The following is a 12,142-nucleotide window of genomic DNA, read 5'->3' on the forward strand; positions in this document are numbered from 1 at the left end:
ACACAAACGGGAAGAGGTTACTGGGGACCTTGGGTCTAGTTTCCCATCCTATCAATCCTCTCACAAAGCCCAACAGAGTCAACTGAACAAGAAGTGGGCTTAAATCCCAGATCTGCAAACTAGGAGACGTTTTTTCTCTACCTATTGATTAATTTTTCCTTTATCATTACAGGCATACCTCGGAGACATTGCAGGTTCAGTTCCAGACCACCACAACAAATCAAATAGCCTAATAAAGTGAGTCACACAAATTTTTTGGTTTCCCGTACATATAAAATTTACATTTACACTATACTATATAGTCTATTAAGTGTGCAATAGCATGATGTCTAAAAAAAACAATGTACATATCTTAATTTAAAAATACTTTATTGCTAAAAAATACTAACCATCATCTGACAACTCAGGGTTGCCACAAACCTTCAATTTGTAAAAAACGCAGAATCTATGAAGTGTAATAAAACAAAACACAATAAAACAAGGTATGTCTGTACTAACTTACCACTTCAATCTTTGAGTCATACAATACAGAATATTATAAAACGCCTGTAATTGTAGAGAATGTCTAGTACTAAGTTTTAACTGAAGAATGTTTTATTTCTTGTAGCACAAATGAAGTTTACTTGTAATATCTATAGTAAACACATCTGGGCCATGCTTTGTTTTACATCTAATAAAATTAAAAGGCAGAGATCATTTTTTAAAAGATAATTTAATATCATCAGCAAGGAAAAAGGAATTTTTTGGTTTTGTATGTGTGCAATTAGATTCTGCATTTCCTTTAAAAAAAAAAAGCTATTAGGGCAATTACAAGTCTTTACTTAAACAAATCACTTTGGTTAAAACAAAGGAGAAATATTTAAAGCTTATTTTATATCTATAATATCAAATATTAAACAGTTACTATATATTGAATATTAAACCATCAGAATATTACTAAGAAAAGTTTTAAAGACATTAGGAAGTGCTGGTGTTAAAATGTTAAGTGAGAAAAAAAATAAAACAAAACACAACACTTTAAAAGCATACCTGTTCACCAGTAAAATTGTGTAAGGAGGACATATTTTTCCCATCATAAATATAAACCTGTGCAGGAAAAACAAAAGCATATGAAATAGAGTAAAATATAAAACAACCCAGATATTTTTAGAAAACACCTTTTAACTTTCCTACCATTCCCAAAGTCCTTGCTGCTCTTGGAACTCCTGAAACAAAGTCTGAAAAGAAAAAACTTAATTACTCATTTTTAAGGCCAGTATTGGCAACTGCAGGAATAAGTGGTTATGTCAGAAAGCTTTAAGTATTATTTCAGTAGACAATGAGTTAAGAGATTTTAAAAACTTGGTACTCCATAATAAATGACCCCAGCATTTTTTAACCACAAAATCAGATCTTTAAGAAACATGGAAAGATTCTTGAGAACCTCAAATAAATGCATGTGTGCCCTCAAGGTATTCACAGTCTTGTGAAAGAGAAGAGACAAGAGAAAAGGGCTTAAGAATGAAGAAAAGCTAAACATACAGTAATGAAAGATAATTCAGAGCAAAGTGAAACAGGATAGAGGTGGCAGTGGCACAGAAATGTGATCAAAATCAGGTAGAGCCTAGGATCCCCAGATTGAGCTCTGAAGATGAACAGAGAGAGGATGGGGTAACAGCCTTACTGACAGAGCTTGGAAGGTTACAAATTACGGGCCTGAAGAAAGAAGAAACTATTAAACTATGCCTCTCCAAGAGAAGTGAATCTGCTGAAATCAAGAATGAAGGAGCTGAAGAAATAACTGAAGTGCTGGGGGCTGGAAAGGAGCAGACAAGAGGTCACTGAGGCCCTCAGCCCCCTTGGCTGCTAGAGAAAGTTTACCAGAGACCAAGCTCAATTTCAAAACTCTTTAATTGCTGAAATTTTTCTATGCCACTTGTTTCAAATGCTTAGCCTCATTTTTTTAAAGAGGATTAAATATAGTTCAAGTGCATCATACCATCTATGCCATCACCGTTGAAATCTCCGACGGCCACTGAGTAACCTAAAGGGGAACCAAAGGTAAGACACCATCAGGGCAGGACTGGTTATCTTCAGCGTACTTGCTGACTAAGCTTTCCTGGAAAATATCTTCAAGTAATTCCTTTAATTATGTAATATTTTGTCCTCTAGGAGTAATAGATTCATATGTATATGATAAATATATCTTAAAGAAAATAATGGAGTTAAATACTTAAACAGTATATCTCTGTTAGAAATATAAACCTGTTTTATCAACTTTACAAAGGAGTCAGTTAAAAACAGGGTAAATCTGCATTCATCATAAAGAAGCGACAACAGGTTTTCTCAATCAGCAAAATACTATTTCTGTCATGTATTATTTGGTTTAATGAATATGAGAAATTTAAAGAGAGAGAACAAAAGTTAATAAATCCTAAACCAAAACTGTAGTTTAACATAGTGAATAAAAGTTCAGGAGTCAGACTGCCTGGGTTGGAATCTCAGAAAAGCAAGTTACAAGTGAGGGGCTTTAGGCAAATTATTTTGCCTCTCTGTGCCTGTTTCTTTATCTATAAAATGGGAGTAAAACATTAGGACACTTTCATAGACCTGTTGTGAGGACTAAATGAGTTAATACAAGTAAGCACTTAGAACAATGCCCAGGATGGGCCAAGCATATCTTAAAGGTTATCTATTATTATTATCATTGTGTTAATAATCATGCTCTTAAATTTCAGTTACTGACATACAATATAACCTAAGTATTCATAACAAATATGTTCCCTATATTTTAAGAAAATCTTAATCTATTTCACATAAAAGATTTTCCTACTGAAAGCAGCATATGTAAATACAGGACAAATCCACCACAACACCAGAAAATGAATCCATATTTTGATTTTACCTACCCAAGTAACTGTCATCAAAAATAGCTTGTGCAGTCCGAGTTGCTAACTGGTTATTATACTTGATGCTATAAACTTTGGGGTCATATTTAGATACAATTTCTGCTATTTGATCTGAAATGAGCTGACCTGAAATAAATACATAAAATAAATTATAATTTGAAATGTGTGGACCTGAAAAAAATATATAAAATAAATGACAAGTTTCTAATGGGAACTTTATGACACAGATGATGGATAGCACCTGCATGAAAGAAAATAGATTAGATATGTCTTTCTAATTATTAGCCTTAAATAACTCTTCTTCATAATACTAAATCTGAAATTTGATTATTTTTTAAGTCATAATTATTTCTATTCAAGCTAGTACTTAAAATTAGTCTCTGCTAAAAAACAAAAATTTATAAATGCAGAATTAGTTTTAATTCACTAAAAAAAAATCAATGTTAAATAAATGGAATCATAAAATCAAAGATTGTTTCCAAACCAAATTTCAAGTTAGAATTTGAAAAACCTACTGAAATAATTACTTTTACCTTCATAATAATTTGTTAAACTGATTTGTTTAACAAGTTATTTGGACACTTTTATGAAAGCAGCCTGAATGAGTGAGTTCACTTTTCTTCCCAACCTTAAGTTATTAAGTACACAAGAAATCCAGAGAACTACATAAAAATCGACTGCCTCCCTGCCCCAAGAAAGGTTGTTTGATTTATCAAATGCCATCTCCATAACATATGAAAAATAATCTCTTCATTTCTGCTATTTCAGAAAGAAAATCATAATAGCTAAAGATATTAATCTTATTCCAATTTTTCCAGTCACATAAGCTGAGTTTGTAGGGCAGAAACACTTTCTGTCTGAGTCACTACTTTACCCTCTGTGCCTAAACAGTACCTAACACATAGGAGGGATTCATTAAATATTTCTTGAATCAAAGAACACAGGAAAATTGATCATGTCTTTGGAATAAAACACCATTATAATTTTCTCTATTCTTACAGAGACAATTCTGAGATCTATAGAAAAATTCATCCTAATATCTTACCTATTCACAGTGAAACGTGCTGATTTTAATCTTATTAAAACAAAATATTCTCTGCCCAGTCACTGAGTTTTCAGTTACATATTATATACCATTTATAATAAATCTCTAGTGAATATAATATTAATAGTATCTGTCCTAATTTATAATAAACAGGAATGCATACATTGTGCATGCTCAAGGTATTAAAAGAACAAGTCATTTAAACATGTTCACAGCTGTGTCTCTTAAAAAGGCAGAGTTAACAAAGAGTCCTGACTCAGAATCACAAAATCTATCTTTGGTTCCCTCACATGCTCATCAGACACTTCCCTCCCTTCCACTGAATGACATACCTAGCAGTAAAGAAGAAAAATAAATCCATGTTTTATAGCTAATTAGAAAGCATTAATATCTATTTTCTTACATAGAGTCAGAGCCGCTATTTTAATTTTTATTGTAAAACTGTAAAACTCAAATATAATTTTCCTAAATCATTTCATTTTCCAATAGAGGTACAATTCATAGAAATTCAAATTTTTCAGTTTTAGTATGTTTCTCATACTGATCCTCTTTGCCTGATTTTTCTTTTTCTCCTTTGCCATTCCTTCCAATTTTTCACTTATTCCCATTTCTCATTCCTTCTTATTTTCCTTCCATCCTGTTTTCCTTCAGCAAATCTCTTTTAGTTTCCCTTTCTATAAAGCAAAAGCACGGGTTTTCCTACAAGGAAGCAAGTAAAGAAAGCAGAGTGCAGAATACAGAAGTAAAATTCAGAATCAGAAAGTACTTGCAAATCAATATAGTCATAGATTTTCCAGTTCTTCCAAATATTGACAATGCTTGAATAACAGAATCTGGTAAATGGCACTTTTTAGCAGAAAATAAACATGTGACTATATTGACTAAATAAATGTGTCTCTAATGATAAATGAATCATAAACTAAGAAAATAAGCAGATATAATTACCTATTTTCAAACTGTCAGAAAATAATGATCTGTTATACATTTGTTCAAATGGTAATTTTATTAGTCCTCAGAAAATGACTAAAGAATGTAGTGTTTTATCTTTACATCAATCGTCAATGCCAGTTTAATATATTCTTTTGAAACTTAATAAGATCCTCTATTTAAAAAACTCCCCAAACACAAAGAAATCATTCTTGATGTCAGCGATTAATGAGAAAATAACCATTTAAATATTTTAATGTGCAAATTCAAATTAAGTTTAAAACCATGAGCTTTTGGAAGGCCACAATTTACCTATTACAAATCAGTTCCACACACTTTCTAATGCTTCATTACATCATTTCCTCTGAAGTACAGAGATGAAAAAGTACATATCATAAACAATAAAAATAAATTATTTTATTAATTTACTTTATAATTTACTTTTAAAATATTCAGTTTATTTTCTACTAGGAATATATATAATATACGTTATATATTATGTTATATATTTATATATTTTACATACACCTTATATGATGTTATAGTCCTTTTTAAAGAAAATTGTATACAATTTTTATACAATTTATACAAAGATAGTGATTATACATTTAAATTTTATTTTTCCATTTCTTTGTTTAAAATAATTTGAAAGGTCTCATAGGCACATGATAAGCCAGATGAGTCTGAAACACAGTCATTATTGGGTAGTTTTTGAAAGATTAACCTACCTTGCCAATAAAAGCTACCAGGACCACCAAGAAGTACTCTGTCAGCCTAGATTAAATCAAACAAAAAGATACATATTTTAAAACAGGTATCTTTAAAAATGGAGAGCAATGTAATAAACATAAAAGCTACATATACAAGTATATATGTATATATGACATATATATACAAATATTATATGCATATATTAAACACGTATATATTAAAGCAAACAAAATCATAAGTCTTAAACTCACCTAATTCAGTAATTTTCACTATACTTTTTCTAAAACACAATGCAATAAATATCAAAAAAGAAACTTATAATATATTCACTTAATATGTGAAAATATACAAACATATATATACATATAGATTCGTAGATCTTGGCTGCTTCACACACGTAGTATGAAGTGCCATCAGCATAGTATTATTGGTTACAGTAAGAAAAAAGTCACTCCTTAATTCTGTATATTACCTTTGTGACTACATAGGCAAATTTCCTTTCTAATAATCATTAAAAATTTTTCAGCTAAAGGAAAAATTTTAGTGTCTTGCATATCTAAACAAGAGTGAGGTTAGAGGGTAAATTTTTCAGGGTATATTATATATACAAATTATACTTGACTAGCATTTCTTACATCTGTAACAAATTATAAGTATCTAATTCAAGGTAGTTAGTGTTTGAACATAATATTTTAAAATTTCCTCTTGCTGGAGGTTAAGAGAAAATTTTTCTCTCTCCAAATGGACATATAGCCTTTCAAGCTTTCAACAACCTCTGGCCATGGCTATGTAAAAGATATTTCTAAGTTGTCTGCTTTAAAATGACACCATTTTTCAGAAATGAGTTGAAGAAAGCAAACAGTTAATATAGCAATGACTGTTCATAGTATGGGAATATTTCTGGGGTTATAGTTGTACTGGCATAAGTACAGAAAATAAGGCCACTTTTTGCTTTAATATAACACCTATTTGAAAACACATCATATGAGTTGAAACCTAATATGCATTAATATACTTTACCTCTCTTTGTTTTGCTTCCTTAAATTTTAAATTATAAGTAATTATGAATAAGCTTTGAATTATGAATTTCAAATTGAGTGAATTAAAATCAATTACTTAATAAGGAGAGTCAACTATAATTACCAGTACCTAATCTAGAAAAAAAATTTTAACACAGACAAAATACAAATTTAAAAAAATAAGAAAATGCTTTATTAGTTTTTCTGAATCATGATTATAGTTTCTGTTGTTTTAATAAATTTAAGGCACTTCTGTTTGCATTTTCTAAGAAAGCCATATTAAGCTTTCTAAGGAAGCTCTACTTTTAACCAAGCAATGTATTTTTGAGACTTCTCTAGGAGTAATTAATAGTCTCAATTTGATATTCAAAATGTTCATATATCCCACAAAAAAAAACCCCAACACACAAAAGAAAATTACATAAAGAAAAGTACTTAAGAAAAATTTCCTTTGAAAATATAAATGGAATTCTTATTTTTAAAAAATAGCTTAAAAACTATCAACTCTAGAGAGCATATCAGCTTAGTTAAAAATACATAGAGCCCTGTATATGAGATTTCTTACAATAATTAAATTGCTTCAACTTTACTTGTTGCCTGTAGGCACATAATAGATGATAAATAAGCATGTTTTTCAACTTTTATGTAACTAAACTCTGATTTTGTAAGAAAGCTCCCATTGCTAGCTTTTACAAAAACTCAATTTCAGTCAAAAATAGAAAGGTTTAATAGTCTATAAATTTATCCAACTGGAAATTCTAATATTAATATTAAGTCATAACAGCTATCTATCTTCTACTCAGGAGATTTTCTACTGTCCTTCATTCCATTTTGATGTCTATTTCAAACAAGCAATGTCTCCTAGGGAGAGAATAATATAAAGCAATGGATATCAAAATGCATGGGTCATTTTTATTAGCTGTTTTCATAAAACAGGTAATAGTTACAGAGAATCTGAAGTATTAACCAGTTAATTTTTAACCATGGCTTAGATAATAAGGTAGATCTGAATCTCACTCAGTCTTAAATGAGAACTTACTTTAGTAAAATCAATGCTGAATCCTCCTTGACAAAATCCCTGTCCATCAGCATCAATATTTTCTAAAATAAAAAGATTGGAAATATACACAAACCCCAAAACAAACAACACAAAACAAAACATAAGAAAAATCTGAAATCACTCTAACTGTAAGATAATGTACTAGTCTCTGAGAGTGTTCATTCACTCAGGCACTTAATGAGTTATTAACACATTCTAAAAAAGTTAGTATGGGTCTTCCCTGGTGGCGCAGTTGTTGGGAGTCCGCCTGCCCATGCAGGGGACACGGGTTCGTGCCCCGGTCTGGGAGGATCCCACATGCCGCGGAGCGGCTGGGCCAGTGAGCCATGGCCGCTGAGCCTGCGCGTCTGGAGCCTGTGCTCCGCAACGGGAGAGGCCACGGCACTGAGAGGCCCGCATACCGCAAAAAAAAAAAAAAAAAGTTAGTATGCATGTTTACCAGCACCCATTAATCAGAAATGGCAACAGAGAGAGATGAAAGTACCTGGACCAGTCAGCAGGGGACAGAAAGATCACCTAAGATGGTGGATTTCAAACTTTTTATTTTTACCCACAACCCACAAGATTATAGCTTATATCATAGCCCACACAACCCAACATACACACATTATATTTCATTCCATTTTTTAAAAATTACTGGTTATGACTCATACTTTGATTTCATAAAACAATGATGAGTTGTAATCTTTGAGTTAAAAACTCCAATCTGAAATTTCTATTTCTTACTATTATTCTCCTACAGTTGTTAGGTCTTCACTAAGTTATTATGAATACTTAAAGGAGATACCTACATTCCTGATACATTTCCTATATATACATTTATATCCAACAACAACAACAAACCTGAAAAAGAGTAGTTCAGAATTTGGGGAGATGGCCAGACCCTAATTTAATATTCTGCAATGAGCAAAATACGAAAACTACTCTCACAACACATTTAGAAAGTCACCTTTTTTAAACATGACACTTTTAAGTATTCTCCAAATGATAATAGACTCAATTGTTTTACTCCTTTATACTCAATTATTAAATTGGCCAATAATAATTAACTCTAATTAATAATAAATTAACTCTAATCATGAGTAATACTGTACCTAGAAGTAACAGTGAGCCTGAAGACTCTTCCTTGTTTTATTTTGAGGATAATAAGCAACAATGAAAAACAGCTGCTCTTCAGTCATCAAGGAATTCTTGTAGTCAATGTCACAATATCTAAATAATTTTGCTATAGTATTCCTGTATTTGCCACCCAAATACAGGAACCAAAAATATCTACTTTCAGTCATGAGGACAACTCACAAGAATTTTTGTCAAATAATCCCATCTAAAATTTTGAACCCATTTTAAAACCTGGGAACTGCCCCAAGATTACACACTTAATATCTAAATTTAGAATTTTTTTTAGAAAATATCCTCAAGAGTATAATGCTACCCCAATGTAAATTTTTCTAACCAAGAGGCAATGGGAAAATGCAGGGCTGGGGCTTCCAGTGTCTAGTGAATCATACTAAGGAATTCTGCTCTGACCTCAAGTCAGCCGTTTATTTCCTTTATTCGAGTTGCATCTGGGGAACTATTTCAAGCTATTTATAAAGACATCCTTTTTTGATTATCATACTGTACAATTATCTACTTTATTTGGCTTCCCAGAACATCCAGCTAGAAACATAACTGTCCTTTAAAATTTTAACAGGTACCTATTAAACAGTGTGAATGTAAAGAATTTTATGTTGACTATAATCTATTTCAGTGAAGGCTTTTGTTTTTATTTCTATGGACAATTAATATTTCTGCTATTTGTTAAGCCTGGCAATATTATAAATAATGTTATTGGTTATGATAGTAAGAGCAGCTAATGTTTATTAAGCCCTTAATTTCTGTGAGCCCAGTACCGTACTAAAGCATTTAAAATATTTTACAATCTATACAGCAATTCTATGAGAGATACTATTATTAGTCACAATTTACATATAAGAAAACTGAGGCTCACAGAAATTAAGGAACTTGACTCTGGTAAACCATCTAGTAAATAAAAGAGCATGGATCTGAGGTGAGGAGTGTCTACACCACTAGGCTGCACTATCTCAAGCCAGAAGTGCATTTATAATTCCCTAAGCAACCGTCAAGGGGAAGAAAAAACAAACTAGAAATCACAACTGAGAAAAATCTATATGCAAATAACATTATCATCAGAAAGTAGACAGAAAGAACAAAGACTCAGTCTGAGCATGGAGATGAAAGAGTATTTAAATCATATGATTTGTGGTTCAGGCACTTTTAGAACAGAAAGACATTTAGCCTATTGTATAATGCCAAGAATGGTCACAGATACAGTAATGAGAAGCCAAAAGCAAACATAATCAGTAATAAGGTAAACTTTTATAGAGTGACATTCCACAGATCCATATAGGTCACATTAAAAACAAAAGCATGAGGTGGATGGACCCAGAGTCTGTCATACAGAGTGAAGTAAGTCAGAAAGAGAAAAACAAATACCGTATGCTAACACATATATATGGAATATATATGGAATCTAAAAAAAAAAATTGGTTATGAAGAACCTAGGGGCAGGACAGGAATTAAGACACAGACGTAGAGAATGGGCTTGAGGACACGGGGAAGGTTAAGGGTAAGCTGAGACGAAATGAGAGAGTGGCATGGACTTATATATACTACTAAATGTAAAATAGATAGCTAGTGGGAAGCAGCTGCATAGCACAGGAAGATCAGCTCAGTGCTCTGTGATCACCTAGAGTGATTGGGAGGGTGGGAGGGAGACGCAAGAGGGAGGAGATATGGGGATATATGTATATGTATACGTATAGCTGATTCATTTTGTTACAAATTAGAACCTAACACACCATTGTAAAGCAATTATACTCCAATAAAGGTGTTAAAAAAAAGAATGCAAACAACAAACAAATGAACAACAACAAAACCCACAAACTACCACCACCAAAACAAGCAGTTATCAAGAAGTTGGCAATGTAGCCCTACAAAACTGGCAGCCTCGTGTAAAATCAGCCATTGGGTTACACAATTTATTGAAGTACGAAAAAGACATAAAATACAAAAATAGCATCTCTGAAGTCTTTTGCCTAAATCAGCGTTTTACCAGTGATGAATCACCCATGACTATAGATATACAGGTTGTTGGCAGAGTGCAAGAATATAACCCAAGTTCTGAGATTCCCACTCTTGAGCGTTCTTCTCTGGGCAGGTTGCCCCTTGCACTTCGGGCTGCAGGTAGCTTAATACTTCAAAGGTTGAGCCCTAAAGTACATATAATGATCAAGAGATATTGAAAGCCAGCTTATTAGGAAGAAAGGCATTCACTTTGATATTTTTAAGATTGTTCTCTCTGCTTTTTCTAATATTTGAGGTATTATTATTGAGATTGGGGATCAGCAAACATCTTCTGTAAAGGGCCAGGTAATAAATGTTTTAGGCTTAGGGGCTATACAGTCTCTGTGGCAAGGACTCAACTCTCCCTTTATAGATAACATGTAAACAAATGGGTGTGGCTATGTTCCAATAAAACTTTATTTACAAAAACAGACTCACAAGCCATAGTTTGCTGATCTGATTTGGATGTTAAATACTTCAGAAAATAAGGTTAAAATGTCTGTGCTTAAACCAAATAAGTGAAAGCATTATGAGCAGCTACATCACGCAGTCTTAATCCTTTAAATACATGTTAAGAAGAGAACTGGTCGTTACCGAAGAGGCAAAATGATGAAAAATACTAGCTGAACATGGCAGTATATCCTCAAGGGATCATCGTTAGAATGCTTGTTTTCAGAAGGGTTCGTGTCTTCTTACATCAGGAATTATCCAAGCCCGCACTTTTTTTTTTTATAAAGTGTTTCCCTTGTAATGTTTAGCAATTTTCATGACATGTGAATAGTATTCTAAGCTATTAAATGGTAGAATGGGAGCTGTCTTGTCCTGTGACTATTTTTTTTTTTTTAAATAAATTTATTTATTTATTTTTGGCTGTGTTGGGTCTTCGTTTCTGTGCGAGGGCCCTCTCTAGTTGCGGCGAGCGGGGGCCAGTCTTCATCGCGGTGCGTGGGCCTCTCACTATCTCGGCCTCTCTTGTTGCGGAGCACAGGCTCCAGACGCGCTGGCTCAGTAGTTGTGGCTCAAGGGCCCAGTTGCTCTGCGGCATGTGGGATCTTCCCAGACCAGGGCTCGAACCCGTGTTCCCTGCATTGGCAGGCAGATTCTCAACCACTGCACCACCAGGGAAGGCCCAAACCTGCACTTTTGAAAGCAGTATTCTCTGTAGAAAAGTTGTGCTTAATACAGAGGAAATAGAAATGGAAAACATTTTCTATTGTTAGTAATACAGGGAAAAGATTCCTTTGGAATAAGACAGACCTGGGTTAAAATCCTCATTAGATCACTCACTACCATAAGATGTAGAAAAAAATGACTTCAATTGTCTGGATCTCAGTTCCCACATGTATCAGAAAAGAATAAAGGTGAT

General features: G+C 32.8%; 1 protein-coding gene across 4 annotated transcripts in view; it reads right to left on the minus strand.

The window, feature by feature from the left end:
* Positions 1-12,142, minus strand: part of ITGAV (integrin subunit alpha V) — an 86,738-nt gene that overhangs the window by 36,798 nt on the left and 37,798 nt on the right. For all 4 annotated transcript variants that reach the window (XM_029225088.1, XM_029225089.1, XM_029225087.1 and 1 more), the window contains exons 5-10: positions 7,630-7,691; positions 5,589-5,634; positions 2,889-3,014; positions 1,979-2,023; positions 1,174-1,217; positions 1,030-1,086 (exon numbers count right to left, since the gene is read on the minus strand). In XM_029225088.1, the coding sequence (XP_029080921.1) occupies positions 1,030-1,086; positions 1,174-1,217; positions 1,979-2,023; positions 2,889-3,014; positions 5,589-5,634; positions 7,630-7,691 (380 nt within the window). The remainder of the gene's footprint in view (positions 1-1,029; positions 1,087-1,173; positions 1,218-1,978; positions 2,024-2,888; positions 3,015-5,588; positions 5,635-7,629; positions 7,692-12,142) is intronic.

This window comes from Monodon monoceros, unplaced genomic scaffold (assembly GCF_005190385.1).
Source record: "Monodon monoceros isolate NGI ecotype Baffin Bay Population unplaced genomic scaffold, NGI_Narwhal_1 Super_Scaffold_16, whole genome shotgun sequence".
Taxonomy (NCBI): domain Eukaryota; kingdom Metazoa; phylum Chordata; class Mammalia; order Artiodactyla; family Monodontidae; genus Monodon; species Monodon monoceros.